General features: G+C 47.7%; 1 protein-coding gene across 3 annotated transcripts in view; it reads left to right on the forward strand.

Annotated features, from left to right (window-relative positions):
* GCLC (glutamate-cysteine ligase catalytic subunit) overlaps nt 1-15,824 on the forward strand; it is a 63,288-nt gene that overhangs the window by 27,705 nt on the left and 19,759 nt on the right. For all 3 annotated transcript variants that reach the window (XM_050950751.1, XM_050950752.1, XM_050950753.1), the window contains one exon: nt 14,621-14,695. In XM_050950751.1, the coding sequence (XP_050806708.1) occupies nt 14,621-14,695 (75 nt within the window). The remainder of the gene's footprint in view (nt 1-14,620; nt 14,696-15,824) is intronic.

Consider the following 15,824-nt stretch of genomic DNA (forward strand, 5'->3'; position numbering starts at 1 on the left):
TCTTCTTCGAGTGATTGCTCATATCCATTCCAGGTAGGTGTACACGCCGCGTGTGCACGTTTGCCGGAAACTTTTTACCCTAGCAACTCCAGTGGGCCGGCAGGTCGCCTCCTAGAGTGGCGCCACTATGGCACTAGATATATACCCCTGCCAGCCCGCCCGCTCCTCAGTTCCTTCTTACCGCCGTGTCGGTTGCTGGAACTGTGGAGTGTGGCTTGCTGTCCTCCACGTACCTAGCTCTCCTGTACTCTATTCGTAGTCATAGTTGAAAATAGTTCATAGATAGTTTGATACTATATTAGTTAGTTGTGTATTATATATAGTTGTTTAAATTGTTCGCGGGTGGGTCGTTGCCCTTCCCGGCACCGGGCTCATGCCTGGCTCGCCGGGCTTCAAGCAGTGCTCGGCATGCAAGAAGCCGATGCCGACTAGCGATCCCCACGACGCGTGCCTCAAGTGCCTGGGGGAATCGCACATAAGTGAGAAGTGCCGTATATGCAAGGCCTTTAAGCCTCGCACAAAGAAGGAGAGGGATCAAAGACTCCGCGCTCTCCTAATGGAAGCGGCACTGACTCCGGCACCGGCGGCACACCCGGTCACTTCTACTCTGGCACTGGCAAGACTCCCCGGCACCGACCATCCCCGGCACCGGGAGCAGATCCACAACCCTCGGCGTCTGCAACACCATCGAGGCAGGCCCGAGTGGAACGCCCGGCACCTACCTTGGCCGCGGCACCGCCTGCAGGGCTGCTGTCGACTCCGGGTCCGGAAGGTCCGTCGAGTCCAGCCCCTCCTAGCTCCCCCTTGAGATCAGGGGTCGAGCGGTTAGTCCCATCTACGCTGGAGACCTTTGCCTCAGCACGGGACTTGATAGCGCTAACGGAGCCATCGCAGCCTCAGATGGCACTCCTGGGACGGGTAACCTCCAGAGGCAAACCAATGCTAAGAGCGCTGTCTCCAGAGTCCCGGCACCGATCGCCCCGGAGACGTGAATGCTCGCGCTCAGGGCGCCACTCGCAGTCCCGGCACCGTTCTCCCAGGCGGTACCGGTCGCACTCGCGGCACCGATCAGTATCTGTACGGTCCCGGTCTGGCTCCTCTTACCGCCGGCACCGAGACTCTAGGAGCCGTTCACCTCGACGTTCGGCTCCCCGGTCGACCTCCCGGCACCGAGCCGGTGGTAGGTCCCGATCCCGGTCGACCTCCCGGCACCGCGTCGGTGGCAGGTCCCGGTCCCCACTGCCATCCCAGCACCGCGCTGATCGAAGGTCGCGTCCCACTCCCGACACCGACCTCGATGCAGATCCCGCTCTGGATCCCGGCACCGGCTACCATGCCGTTCCTGGTCCCAATCCCGGCACCGATACGGGTCGCGGCACCGATCCTCGGCACCGAGGAGAGTGTCGGAGTCGGCATACAAAGACGCCTATCAAACAGGCTCAGCACCTCCGTGGCCTTCCAGGGAACCATCTGTGTCCTCTCAGGCGGACAGCGCCTATGCCTTGGGCCAGGACAGACACTCGGCCCTATTTCAGGACCCTCCACCACAGGAACGAGGGCCTCAACAGTGGGGGTTTTGGACCCCATGGGCGTATCGCCAAGCCCAGGGTCCACAACACATTACCCCCCACCCTGCGGCGGAACGCAGGCCACCGGAGGCGATGGTGTCTAGACCCCCTCCCTCCCCGGAAGTAGACGGCAGGTCCAGCCACCAGGACCCAGAGCTCCCTCCAGTGACGGAGGTGCAGCCCCAGATAGAACCCCCCGTGGACACTCTGTTGCCGGGGATTTCCTCGTCGTCTTCACCAGATGAGGCAGTGGCGGGTACCTCGTCCTCCAGCCCTCCCCCGCTAGATCTTAGGGCACACCAGGACCTCCTCCGACGTGTGGCACAGAACCTGGACTTGCAAGCAGAGGAGGTCTCTGAAATCGAGGACCCGGTGGTGAGCATCCTCTCCGCCGATGCGCCCACCAGAGTGGCCCTGCCTTTTATCAAAACTATCCAGGCCAACGCAGCTACTATCTGGCAGTCACTGGCCTCCATCCCTCCGACAGCTCGAGGGGCGGAAAGGAAGTACATGGCCCCCTCGAAGGGCTATGAATACCTGTACGTTCACCCGACACCCTGCTCACTTGTGGTCCAGTCAGTGAACGACAGGGAGCGCCACGGTCAAGAGGCCCCAGCGCCCAAGTCAAAGGAGGCGAGACGGATGGACCTCCTGGGCCGCAAGGTCTATTTGGCGGGGGCGCTACAGCTCAGGGTCTCGAATCAGCAGGCCCTCCTTAGCCGCTACTCCTTCAACTCGTGGGTAGCGGCGGGGAAATTCGCAGAGCTGTTACCACAGGACGCCCGCCAGGAGTTTACCACCATCCTGGATGAGGGCAAGAAAGTAGTGAGGACATTGCTACAAGCCTCTTTAGATGCTGCGGACTCGGCCGCTCGGACCCTTGCCTCGGGGCTCACAATGCGCCGAATTTCCTGGCTGCAGGTCTCTGGCCTTCCACCGGAGCTCCAACATACTATCCAGGACCTCCCCTTCGAAGGCCAGGGCCTGTTTTCCACTAAAACAGACCCCAGACTGAAGGACCTTAAGGACAATAGGTCATAATATGGTCGCTGGGGATGCATACGCCTGCGACACAGCGCAGGCCATTCCAGCAGCAGAACCAACAGCAGCAGCGTCGGCTGTATCCTCAGTTCCGTCCGTGGCAGGACCTCGCTAGGTGCCGCGGCAGGAACAACCGACGCAGACAGGTGGCCAAACGGGGCAGAACCAAGGCTCCGCCAAGGCCCCTCCTGGACCTAAGCCTTCATTTTGAAGGTGCGCCCAAGGGCGCAGTACCAGTTTCCCCTCCGGATCCTTCCCCGCAGTTTTCCAACCGTCTTTCTTTTTTCCTCCCGGCGTGGACCCAAATAACATCAGACTGTTGGGTCTTGCGTACGGTGCAGGCCGGTCATAGCCTGCAGTTTTCTTCGCCCGCCCACCCACCCACCATCCTCGTCCCTCTTCAGGGACCCCTCTCACGAGCAATTCCTCCGTCAGGAGGTGCACATGCTCCTCGTCAAGGGAGCCATAGAGGAGGTTCCAGGGAGCGAGAAGGGCAAGGGGTTTTATTCCCGCTACTTTCTAATCCCCAAGTCCAAGGGCGGCCTCAGGCCCATCCTCGACCTGCGGGAATTCAACAAGTATATGGTGAAGTTGAAGTTCCGTATGGTATCCCTTGGAACCATCATCCCATCCCTGGATCCTGGAGACTGTTACGCCGCCCTCGATATGCAGGACGCTTACTTCCATATCTCCATATCCCCCCAGCACAGGCGTTTCCTCCACTTTGTGGTCGACCGCCGACATTATCAATTTGCGGTCCTCCTGTTTGGCCTCTCTACGGCCCCGAGGGTGTTTACAAAATGCATGGCAGTCATTGTCGCACACCTTCGGCGTTGCCGCATTCACGTGTTTCCCTATCTCGACGACTGGCTGATCCGGGGCACATCGGAGCTGCAGGTCCGCGACCACGTCCGCAGGATCAGCAGCCTCTTTGCTGCCCTGGGCCTCGTGATCAACGTGGACAAGTCTACTCTGCTCCCCACGCAGCGGATAGAGTTCATCAGGGCCGTTCTGGACTCTACCCTGGCCAGGGCCTTGCTACCCTTGCCCAGGTTCCAGTCGCTGTTGGCCATAATTCTGCGCTTGCAGGCGGCCCCGCTGACCTCTCTACGAACATGTCTGGCCCTCCTGGGCCATATGGCAGCCTGTACGTTTGTGACGGCGTATGCCCGACTCCGCATGAGGCCTCTTCAATCTTGGCTCATCGCGCAGTACCGGCCGGCCAGACATTCGTTGGACACGGTCGTCACCGTTCCTCAGAGGGTATTGGACTCCCTTTGGTGGTGGCTGGACCAGTCCGTAGTCTGTGCGGGGCTCCCGTTTCATCCGCCCCAGCCCTCGGCATCCCTGACTACGGACGCCTCAGATCTGGGCTGGGGGGCGCACTGCGGCGCCCAAAGAACTCAGAGCTTGTGGACCCTTCAGGAGATGGACCTCCACATCAACATACGAGAGTTGAGAGCAGTCCGTCTTGCTTGTCAAGCGTTTCTCCATCTCCTTCAAGGTCGTTGTGTCGCAGTGTTCACTGACAACACGACAACCATGTTTTACATCAACAAGCAGGGCGGCACCAGGTCCTCTCCCCTATGTCTCGAGGCGATGCGTCTCTGGGAGTTTTGCATAGCCCATGCCGTTCACCTTTCCACCTCCTATCTCCCGGGAGTGCGGAACACTCTAGCGGACCGACTGAGCAGATCCTTCCACTCGCACGAGTGATCCATCCGTCCAGACGTTGCCCTCTCACTCTTCCAGAGGTGGGGTCGTCCCCGGATGGACCTCTTCATGTCCAGGGAGAACAGGAAGTGTCGAGCATTCTGCTCCTTCCAGGGTCGGGAGCCAGGGTCTATAGCAGATGCCTTCCTGATCCCATGGGCAACCCACCTGTTTTACGCGTTCCCTCCTGTTCCGCTGATAGACAGGGTTCTCCTCAAGGTGCGCAGAGACAGAGCTCGGGTGATTCTCATAGCTCCAGCATGGGCCAGACAACATTGGTACCCCATGTTGCTGGACCTCTCAGTAGCCAACCCAGTTGCCCTGCCGCTACATCGGGACCTGATCACCCAGGACCACAGAAGGCTCTGTCACCCGGACCTTCCATCTCTGCACCTTACAGCATGGCTCCTGCATGGTTGACAGGCTCCGAGCTACGCTGCTCTACCCCGGTTCGCGAGGTTCTCCTGGGCAGTAGAAAGCTTTCCACCAGGGCTACTTACTCGGCTAAGTGGAAGCGTTTCTCCTGTTGGTGTTCGGAGAAAGGTCTTCTCCCTATGGAGACTCCCATCACCACTATTCTAGACTACATCTGGTCCCTCAAGGCCCAGGGTCTGGCGTTGTCGTCCCTCCGGGTCCACCTAGCGGCCATCTCCGCGTTTCATCCTGGAGTGGACGGATGTTCCGTCTTCTCCCACCCTATGGTGGCGAGATTCCTGAAGGGACTGGAGCGTCTCTATCAACAGATCCGCCCTCCTGCCCCTTCATGGGATCTCAACCTGGTCCTAACTCAGCTCATGGGTCCTCCATTCGAGCCATTAGCTACTTGCTCCCTGCTCTATCTCTCGTGGACGACCACCTTCCTAGTGGCCATCACCTCAGCTAGAAGGGTGTCAGAACTACAGGCCCTCACAGTAGATCCCCCGTATATGGTCTTCCATAAAGACAAGGTGCAGCTGAGACCACACCCTGCCTTTCTTCCCAAGGGGGCCCCGCTTTCCACATTAACCAGGAGATCTTCCTCCCCGTCTTTTTCCCAAAGCCCCATTCGTCCCGCAGGGAGCAACAGCTCCACTCGCTAGATGTCCGTCGGGCGCTAGCATTTTATGTGGACAGGACCAAACTGTTCCGCAAGTCCCCCCAGTTATTCGTGGCGGTAGCGGACCGGGTCAAGGGGCTACCGATTTCCTCGCAGAGGATATCTTCCTGGGTTACTTCCTGCATCAGGACCTGCTACGACCTGGCCCACGTTCCGACGGGCTGTGTGACTGCTCACTCCACCAGAGCACAGGCATCATCGCTGGCTTTCCTTGCCCGCGTGCCAATCCAAGAGATTTGTAGGGCGGCGACCTGGTCATCGGTCCACACATTCGCTTCCCATTACACCCTGGTTCAGCAGTCCAGAGATGATGCGGCCTTTGGCTCTGCAGTACTCCAGGCCGCGACTTCTCACTCCGACCCCACCGCCTAGGTAAGGCTTGGGATTCACCTACCTGGAATGGATATGAGCAATCACTCGAAGAAGAAAAGACGGTTACTCACCTTTGTAACTGTTGTTCTTCGAGATGTGTTGCTCATATCCATTCCACACCCGCCCTCCTTCCCCACTGTCGGAGTAGCCGGCAAGAAGGAACTGAGGAGCGGGCAGGCCGGCAGGGGTATATATCTAGTGCCATAGTGGCGCCACTCTAGGGGGCGACCTGCCGGCCCACTGGAGTTGCTAGGGTAAAAAGTTTCCGGCAAACGTGCATGCGCGGCGCGTACACCTACCTGGAATGGATATGAGCAACACATCTCGAAGAACAACAGTTACAAAGGCGAGTAACCGTCTTTTTTGTGAGATCTTTTTGAAGTTCTTCACAGTCTGCTTTGGTCTTGCCTATCTTGAGCAGTAGTATCATTTGCAAACTTTGCCACCTCACTGTTTTACCCCTTTCTCCAGATCATTTGTGAATAAGTTGAATAGGACTGACCCTTGGGGAGCACCACTAGTCACCCCTCTCCATTCTGAGAATTTACCATTAATTCCTACCCTTTGTTCCCCGTCTTTTAACTAGTTCTCAATCCATGAAAGGACCTTCTCTTTTATCCCATGACAGCTTAATTTACGTTAAGAGCCTTTGGTGCGGGACCTTGTCAAAGGCTTTCTAGAAATCTAAGTATACTGCGTCCACTGGATTCCCATTGTCCACATGTTTGTTTGACCCCTTCGAAGAACTCCAATAGATTAGTAAAACACAATTTCCCTTTACAGAAACCATGTTGGCTTTTGCCCAACAGTTTATATTCTTCTATGTGTCTGACAATTTTATTCTTTGCTATTGTTTCAACTAATTTACCCGGTACTAACATTAGACTTACTGGTCTGTAATTGCCAGGATCACCTGTAGTGTTACATTGGCGTTACATTAGCTATCTTCCAGTCACAGGATACAGAAGCCTTTTTAAAGGACAGGTTACAAACCCTAGTTAACAGTTCCGCAACTTCACATTTGAGTTCTTTCAGAACTCTTGAGTGAATACCATCTGGTCCTGGTGACTTGTTAATGTTGAGTTTATCAATTAATTCCAAAACGTCTTCTGGTGACCCTTCAATCTGTGAAAGTTCCTCAGATTTGTCACCTCCAAAAGCCGGCTCAGGTTTGGGAATCTCACTAATATCCTCAGCCGTGAAGACTGAAGCAAAGAATCCATTTAGTTTCTCCTCAATGACTTTTTATCATCTTTAAGCGTTCCTTTTGTATCTCTGTTTAGCAGGCTTCCTGCTTCTGATGTACTTAAAAACACTTTTTTGAGTTTTTGGCAAGCCGTTCTTCACACTCCTCTTTGGCTTTCCTTATTACATTTTTACACTTAATTATCAGTATTTATGCTCCTTTCTATTTACCTCACTAGGATTTGACTTCCACTCTTTAAAAGAGGCCTTTTTATCTCTCATTGCTTCTTTTAAATGGTTAAGCCACAGTGGCTCTTTTTTAGTTCTTTTACTATGTTTCTTAATTTGGGGTATACATTTAAGTTGGGCCTCTATCATGGTGTCTTTAAAAAGCATCATGCAGCTTGCAGGGATTTCACTTTAGTCACTGTACCTTTTAATTTCTGTTTAACTAACCCCTTCATTTTTGCATAGTTCCCCTTTTTGAAATTAAATGCCACAGTGTTGGGCTGTTGAGATGTTCTTCCCACCACAGGGATGTTTAATGTTGTTGTATTATGGTCATGATTTCCAAGTGGTTCTGTTGTAGTTACCTCTTGTACCAGCTCCTGCACTCCACTCAGGACTAAATGCCTCTCCCTTTGTGGGTTCACGTACCAGCTGCTCCAAGAAGCAGTCATTTAAAGTATCGAGAAATTTTGTCTGCATTTCATACTGAGATGATATGTTACCAGTCAATATGGAGATGAATGAAATCCCCCCCTATTATTGAGTTCTTAATTTTTGATAGCTTTTCTAATTTCTCTTTAGCATTTCATCATCACTGTTGCTCTCCTGGTCAGGTGGTCGATAATAGATCCCTACTGTTATATTCTTATTAGAGCATGAAATTACTATCCATAAAGATTCTATGGAACATGTGGATTCACTTAAGATTTTTACTTCATTTGATTCTACATTTTCTTTCACATAAAGTGCCACTCTCCTTCCCGCTCACCCATCTTAATATTTAGACTTCTAGCATTTGTGTACAAGCACTTGTCACTGTTTTTGTCTGCCCTTTTCTGATGTGTCAGATTCTTTATGTGAATGTTTCTTGTCTGATCTGGCCCCTACATTATCCTCTTCAATCCTCTGCTCCTGACTATAACCTAGAGAATCTCTATCAATAGGCTGTCCTCTAAGAGAAGTTCTCTGTCAGATCCACGTGCTCCTCTGCCGCAGTCGGCTTTCTCCCATCTCCTAGTTTAAAAACTGCTCTGCAACCTTTTTAATGTTAAGTGCCAGCAGTCTGGTTCCACTTTTGGTTTAGGTGGAGCCCATCTCTCCTGTGTAGGCTCCCCCCATCCCAAAAGTTTCCCCAGTTTCTAATGAATCTAAACCCCTCCTCTCTACACTGTTGTCTCAGCCATGCATTGGGACTGTGAAGCTCTGCCTGCTTACCTGGCCCTGCACGTGGAACTGGCAGCATTTCTGAGAATGCCACCATAGAAGTCCTGGATTTCAGTCTCTTCCCTAGCAGCCTAAACGTCCATCAGTGTAGCTCAGCAGGTATCATAATACTGGTCTTCAAGTGGTAAACTCGGTATATAAACACCTCCAGTGCATTTTTTGACCTCATCGTGACCATCTCAGCCATTCCAAGCACCTTCAGAGTGGGGAGAGATTCTTTGGAAGATGAATCAAATGCCTTCCAGTAAAGTAATTTGATCTCTCCAGCCAACCTTCCAATTGTGTCACATCCTGAAAGAGTGTGGAAACCTGGCAGCGGGGTGGCTGTTAATGCTCTGAGTGATAGGAAAACATCTCTGAGTCTTATACAGCAATTCTATTCCCCAGCAAGAGGCACAAAAACAGAATCTTGCGGAAGTTTTGTGTAGCATCTCACAAGAGTACTGGAACATGTGTATTGTGCAAAAATCTGGAGTTTGATAGTACTTCTCTCTGTGGCATTGATGGCATGCAAAATAATTTTAGTGCTAGCCTCAAACTACAAAGAAATTCCACTGAACTGTTCAAGGCAGCAGTTTCATTGTGCCAGGTGACAATGAAATTCCTTGAACAATTCTTTGTATGCTGGAGTATTTTTTCCTGCAAGGTATGTGTGCGAATATGACAGTAGCTTCTTCAATGTGACATTGGAGATGTTTGCAGAATCAGTGATTTGTATTGGATAGGAGCAATCCATGGAGTCTCTTCTTTCTGGTAATATTTTTAATTGATTCCTCTGCAAATGTCAAAGGTCCAGTGTTTTCTTTGTAGACTCAGTGAAGTCTTCAGTCAAATCTTGGCAGGTATTAACAGTTTCTGGTTTGTCAAGACTTGTACCTTGGCCATGTCATCTATGATCTCTATGCTGAAAGGCTCTGCTGGTATAAGGCACCAATCACATCTGTATGTACTGGCTTACAATGACTGTCCAAGATGTGCATTAGTTTGCTTTGCACATATGCATTGTTCTGTCACATTCAAGCCTCAATCATGGTACCGCAGCAAACTCATGCTTTCCCAAAGTCACATGTAAATCAACATCACGCTGAGATCTGAACGCCACTAGGAGGTGAGCAAATGACCCATCCTGTGGTTAGCTCTGTGATGCCCCTTCCCCCTTCACTTTTACTTTCTTCTTTGCATTTGAGCACAGTTTTAGTCTGTACTAGTTGATTGGAGCCCATAGATTGATGGAGCCCTGGATAAATCTTTGGGTTTTGAGGGCTTCATACAAGTCATGACCCAAAGTATCCTTTCAACTGACCCCTTTAGCTATCTCCTCACTGAAGACTGCTTTTGTCATATTAAGCAGCTCTGGTCTATCATATGCAAATAAGTTTTCAGTGTGAATAATTCATCCGGTGTCTTGACATTTGCTCCTTCTTGGCATTTAACAGCAGCTAATAAGTCTCCAGAAATAACTAAGTACAATCTAGAAGTCATATAAACTACATTCATATCCCACAGTTTATCTTCAGTAAGTGCTTTAAGAGCCTTTCTGCTAAGTGTGTGTTCCTCCTCAGTCCTGTTCAAAGCACATATTTCTCTATACTTAGTCTCTGCATCAGCCAACACCACTGTTTTCTCATCCATTAGACCTTCTACGAGTCTGTGAATTCCAGCTGAGTCACACAGTTTGCACCAGTAAAATCCTGTATTTTTGTTTGTTGCTTTTATCGTTTGATGCAACACATCTTTATTGTAGCACTCAGTGTAATATGCAGTGTCATATATCTGACCCAAATGACACTCGGGTATCCACTTAACATTACTTTTGCAAGTACCATTCTTTTTAACAGTAACTGCTTCGTTCAGTTTCTCACCTGTCTCACCTGTTGAAACTGTGCTTAGTGGATGCCTTCAGACTTCTGGATTACTGCCGAAGAAGCTGATAGTTTTTTCTCAAAACGCATGTAATGGGACCTAGTATAAGTGCCATAGCTGGCACTTGTCCCAGCATCATCTTCTTTGTTTTCTGGATACTTGAGATATTTCCTCTCCAACCTTGTCAAATTCAGTTTATGGGTGCACTTCTCATAGCATGTAAGGTGCCACTGAGTGTTGTGTTTAACCAGGTCCGCAGTGATAGTGCTCAAAGATTCAGCAATTAGTCAGTACTCTTTGTGTCTCAGCTTATGCCTAAAAATGATCAAGGCCAAATTAAAGAACGAGTATTTTGTAATACATGACAATTACAACCCTAAAGTAATTTAATGTATGTTATGTAACTATGGGCGTACCACTTGTGAGTGGATTCAGGTGATTTCTGGCTTAATGCTGACGTCTTAATCTCAATAGAACTTTTGGCATAATAAACAAAGATGATGATCAGTATCACCAAACCATTTCTTTTTTGCTGCTGCTGTCAGATCACTTCATCCATTTATAGTAATCAGTAACAAATTTATCAGGGATCATGTTCTGAGCATTAGCCGATAACACAGAATCGAGAGACTTAAACCAGCTTTTGACAGCAGTAGCCTCTTCTGTAGGTGAAAAGGTGTTCCTTGAAAATTGAAAGGTGGATAAGGAACTGGTTAAAAGGGGAGACTATAATGGGTCATGCTGAAAAGTGAACTGTCAGACTGGAAGGAGGTTACTAGGGGAGTTCCTCAGAGATTGGCCCCAAAACCTATCTTATTTCATCTTTTTATTACTGACCTTGACACAAAAAGTGGGAATGTGCTAATAAAGTTTGTGGATGACACAAAGCTGGGAGGTATTGCTAACACAGAGAAGGACCGGGATATCATACAGGAAGATCTGGATGACCTTGTAAACTGGAGTAATAGTAATAGGATGAAATGTAATAGGGAGAAGTGCAAGGTCATGCATTTAGGGATTAATTACAAGAATTTTGGTTAAAAATTGGGGACACATCAGTTGGAAGTAACAGAGGAGGAGAAGGACCTTGGAGTATTGGTTGATCAGAGAATGACTATGAGCCGCCAATGTGATATGGCCATTAAAAAAGCTAATGCGGTTTTGGGATGCATCAGGCGAGGTATTTCCAGTAAAGATAAGGAGGTGTTAGGTCTCACCAATGCCTTGTATAATGGTACTATCTGGAATACTGTGTGCAGTTCTGGTCACCCATGTTTAAGAAGGATGAATTCAAACTGGAACAGGTACAGAGAAAGGCTACTGGGATGATCCGAGGAATGGAAAACCTGCCTTATGAAAGGAGACTGAAAGAGCTTGGCTTGTTAGCCTAACCAAAAGAAGGCTGAGGGGAGATATCATTGCTCTTTGTAAATATCAGAGGGATAAATATCAGGGAGAGAGAGGAATTATTTAAGCTTACTCCCAATGTGGACACAAGAACAAATGGATCTAAACAGGATGGAAGTTTAGACTTGAAATTAGAAGAAGGTTTCTAAGCTTTAGAGGAGTGAAGTTCTGGAACAGCCTTCCAAGGGGAGTAGTGGGGGCAAAAGACATATCTGGCTTCAAGACTAAGCTTGATAAGTTTATGGAGGGGATGGTATAATGGGATAGCCTAATTTTGGCAATTAATCGATCTTTGATTATTACCAGGTAAATATGCCCAATGGTCTGTGATGGGATGGGATCTGAGTTACTAGAGATAATTCTTTCCTGGGTGCTGGCTGGTGAGTTTTGCCCACATGTTCAGGGTTTAACTGATCACCATATTTGGGATCGGGAAGGAATTTTCCTCCAGGGAAGATTGGCAGAGGCCCTGGAGGTTTTTTGCCTTCCTCTGCAGCATGGGGCGTAGGTCACTTGCTGGAGGATTCCCTGCACCTTGAGGTCTTTAAACCACGATTTGAGGACTTTAGTAACTCAGACATAGGTTAGGGGTTTGTGGCAGGAGTGGGTGGGTGAGATTCTGTGGCCTGCATTGTGCAGGAGGTCAGACTAGATGATCATAATGGTCCCTTCTGACCTTAAGTCTATGAATCTGTGAAAAGAGAATTTTTTCATTTCAATTTATTCAGGTAGGTCCACACAGCAAGGCAAAACCTGTGGCTGGCCAGTGCCAGCTGACTTGAGCTTGCAGGTCTCAAGCTGTGGGGATGTTTCATTGCTGTGTAGACTTACCCCGGAAGGCTACACAGTAATGAAACATCCCTGCAGACCAAGCTGGCTGGCACATGCAAGCTGTGGGATTTTCTTTGATTGTGTAGACATACCCTTCAACTAGTTTAGTTCAATGACTAGTTCATTCAAAGTTAACAAACCAATTGGGAGTTGTAAATGCAGGAAAGTTGGGGGGTTTCCCCCTCTTCCAATCTATGAATAAAAACTAGGTGTGAAAGGGTGAGATCTACTAAGTCTAATATCATGAAGGACATGGTGACCAGAAGCAATCAGTTCTATTCACTAACTACAGATACTCCTTTGCTTAAAATTATTTAAATCACTTTAGTTTAATTTTAATCAATCCTACTTCCATATCTGTTAAATTGGTTGCAAGCAAATGTAACCTAGGGAAGATCCCACTGAGTGCTCCTCTTAAAAAATAAGAGGCAGGAGTAAAACTAACTTGTATGTCTCTTGTTCCAGTGCCAAACTCTTCTTTTGAAAGAGGCTATCAAACCTTTCAAATTTATTTTACAGTTTCTTGAAGGGAAATGTGTAGTAGAGATCATGGGATTGTGGGGAAGATGTCTATATTTTACACAGTTTCCATTGTCATTTCTTCAGGAGGAAAACTGGCAACCTTGTAATGTTGCAGTTAATAATATTTGTTGTGATAGTGCCTAAGGACCAACAAGGAGTGGGGCCCAGTTGTGTTAGGAATTGTACAAACAGAGTAGTAGACTGTCCTTGCTCTAAATAGTCGCTATCTAAATAGACAAGGTAGGCGTGGGGTTGGGGAAAGATATAACATACAAGCAGAGAGAACAGTGTGGTGGCAGCAAATGTCAAGTTGGTTTCACAATTTTTATTGAAGAGTTAGGGGCTTTTTAGGGGAGGGGATAAGCTGAATGGGAAGGTAAGCGGGGGAAATGGAGAAGAAGGTAAAAGGGGCAGATGTAGAATGAAGCTGAGGTGAAGAGACTGTATGGAAGGGGGAGTGGGAGGGTTGAAGCAAACAACCAGTCAGCACAGGGTAGAAGCAGTCCAGTCAAAACTGTAGAAACTTCTCCCCATTGCCCAAAGGTCCCTACTTTAGCTGCTTCTGCCCTCGCCAGCTGGAGTTTCTGGTGGCCTCTCTGCAGTTTTCTCCCAGGCCCACATGGGGGAAGTACCCCTATGTGCTAGTGTCCCCAGAGCATTGAGGTGGTCTTGCGTACACAGTTCTAGGTCTAATGTAGTGTTGGGGGAGGGGTTGCCCCGGCTGGATCCCATTTTATTCTCCCTCTCTCCCCTAGTGCAGCAGTCTCTGCTGCCTGAGTTCAAGTGGTGACAGAGAGAGTACAACTATCTTGGGGATGGTTCATGTTTTTGTAATGTCACAAAGTTTTTAAAGTGGAGAAACAGGAGGAATTAACTCAGGGTTTGTCTACATGAAGACATAAAGCACAGCCAGTAGGGCTGTGAAATCTATAGCACACTAGCTTTCCATGCACTAAATGGCCATAGGGACCCTGCTACCATGCACTAAAAGATATGTGGTACGCTATCATCTTACAATTGTGTTTTGGTCTCTCTCTCTAATACAAGCAAATATATATTTTTACAGAAACTTTAAATTACACCAAAACATTTACATTTCCCTCCAGTTTTACAATAACCTATAATTAGGCTGGAGCTCACAAGGATCTTGGATTAAAGGATTCTTTAAAAACAAATTAACCTGTAATGTCAAATAAATGCTATGACTTTTAATCCTTTCTGACTATGTTTCTTTGAGGGAGCTGGCTCCTGGAATGCTGCTTAACGGGTGTATTAGCAGCTCATGTTCATTAGTGATGTTAGTCTTCAATTTCTTTTGGTCCTGGCAGACATTTTAGATACAGGCTCAGCATCTGAGTGTCCTTGTAATGCAACCTAAAATCTTTAATGAACATTGAAGTGTTGAAGCTTGAGACATGGTTGCTACTGGAAACACTGGGAGCAAAGATCCTCAGTCCCTGAACAAATTAAAATAGACAGTGGAAGTGACTTTCAGAATACCGCTGGTTCCAGTAGATGGTCTGGAGCCTGCAGACTTGCTTTTGTGTAATAATCCTACTTCTTCTAACAGGTAACATTCCAGGCTTGCAGCATTTCCGAAGCAAGATGTCTTTATGATCAGCTAGCCACAATCTGTCCTATTGTGGTGAGTAATAGCAGGTTTGGTGATAAAGTTCTGTTTACTTACAAAAAACATAAAGCTTAAAATGTCCTATAAAGAAGACCTTTCTATCTTCTAGTTACAGACCTGAATAAATTAGTGCATCAGGTAATCTTTTCTGCCAGTGTTTTGAAAATATGGAAAGTGCTACATTAGGTGGTTGTACAGTAACAGTAGTATATCTGGGAAAAAATCTAATGTGCTGTTTGCCATAGTACACGTGTGCCTTATTCTACTAGTAGGCAGAAATTAAAACAGTTTGGCTGCAGTAGTCACGTGAATTAAATTATTTTTGGTTTTTTTTGAGTAATTTTTACCAAACTGTAAATGTCCGTGCTTTCGTTTAATCTTGTAACATGTACAGGATATACTTTTTTTAAAAAAGTAAACTCAAATAATCAGGCAAATAAACAAAAGGCAAGGCTCCTTTCCATAGACCTTACAGTCTCAATTTAGGCATGACATGATGAGAAGGTAACAGTAAAGGCAAATGGGGGAGTGATGAAGGGCAAAGTTTATAAGTAACCTTTTCAAAATGTTAGGAGCTTTTGTTCCATTTTCAAATGTGAATCTGGTAGCCTGTTTTGAAAGGCTGTTAGGTAAACTGATTTTTTTCCGAAGGCTTAACTTGGACAAGTATGAAAATTTTTTACCAGGGTTGGCAAAAAGCACATTCTTGACATTAGGGCAATGCACCTGCCAAATTTCAAGTCCCACTCCAAAGCAAGGAAGCACTAGACTTTCTTAATGAAACAGTTGTAAGAATTTTTCAACATGTGCGAAATGTATTTTTCCCTTACTTTTTTCATGCTGAACTGTTTGTTTTTGATTAAACTTTCCAAAAGAATTTAGCTGAGGCAGAAACCCTGCATGAAAATTTTCAGTCCAGATGGCTTAATTCTGGTAAGATTTGTATAAATGACTGAAAACAGTGTCTTGTAATGGGGAGTGTTAGGCAACCTTAATTATAGGCTCCAACTACCAGCTTGGACTTACAGATACACCTGGAGTAGGCTAAATGAACTAATCACTTAGTAATAACTGGTCATTGAGTTTAACAAGATAAAATGTTGGTCAAATTAAGTTGGCTGGCAGGAGTGGAAGTATGGTATCA

The sequence above is a fragment of the Gopherus flavomarginatus genome, chromosome 4 (genome assembly GCF_025201925.1).
Source record: "Gopherus flavomarginatus isolate rGopFla2 chromosome 4, rGopFla2.mat.asm, whole genome shotgun sequence".
NCBI classification, from domain to species: Eukaryota; Metazoa; Chordata; order Testudines; family Testudinidae; genus Gopherus; species Gopherus flavomarginatus.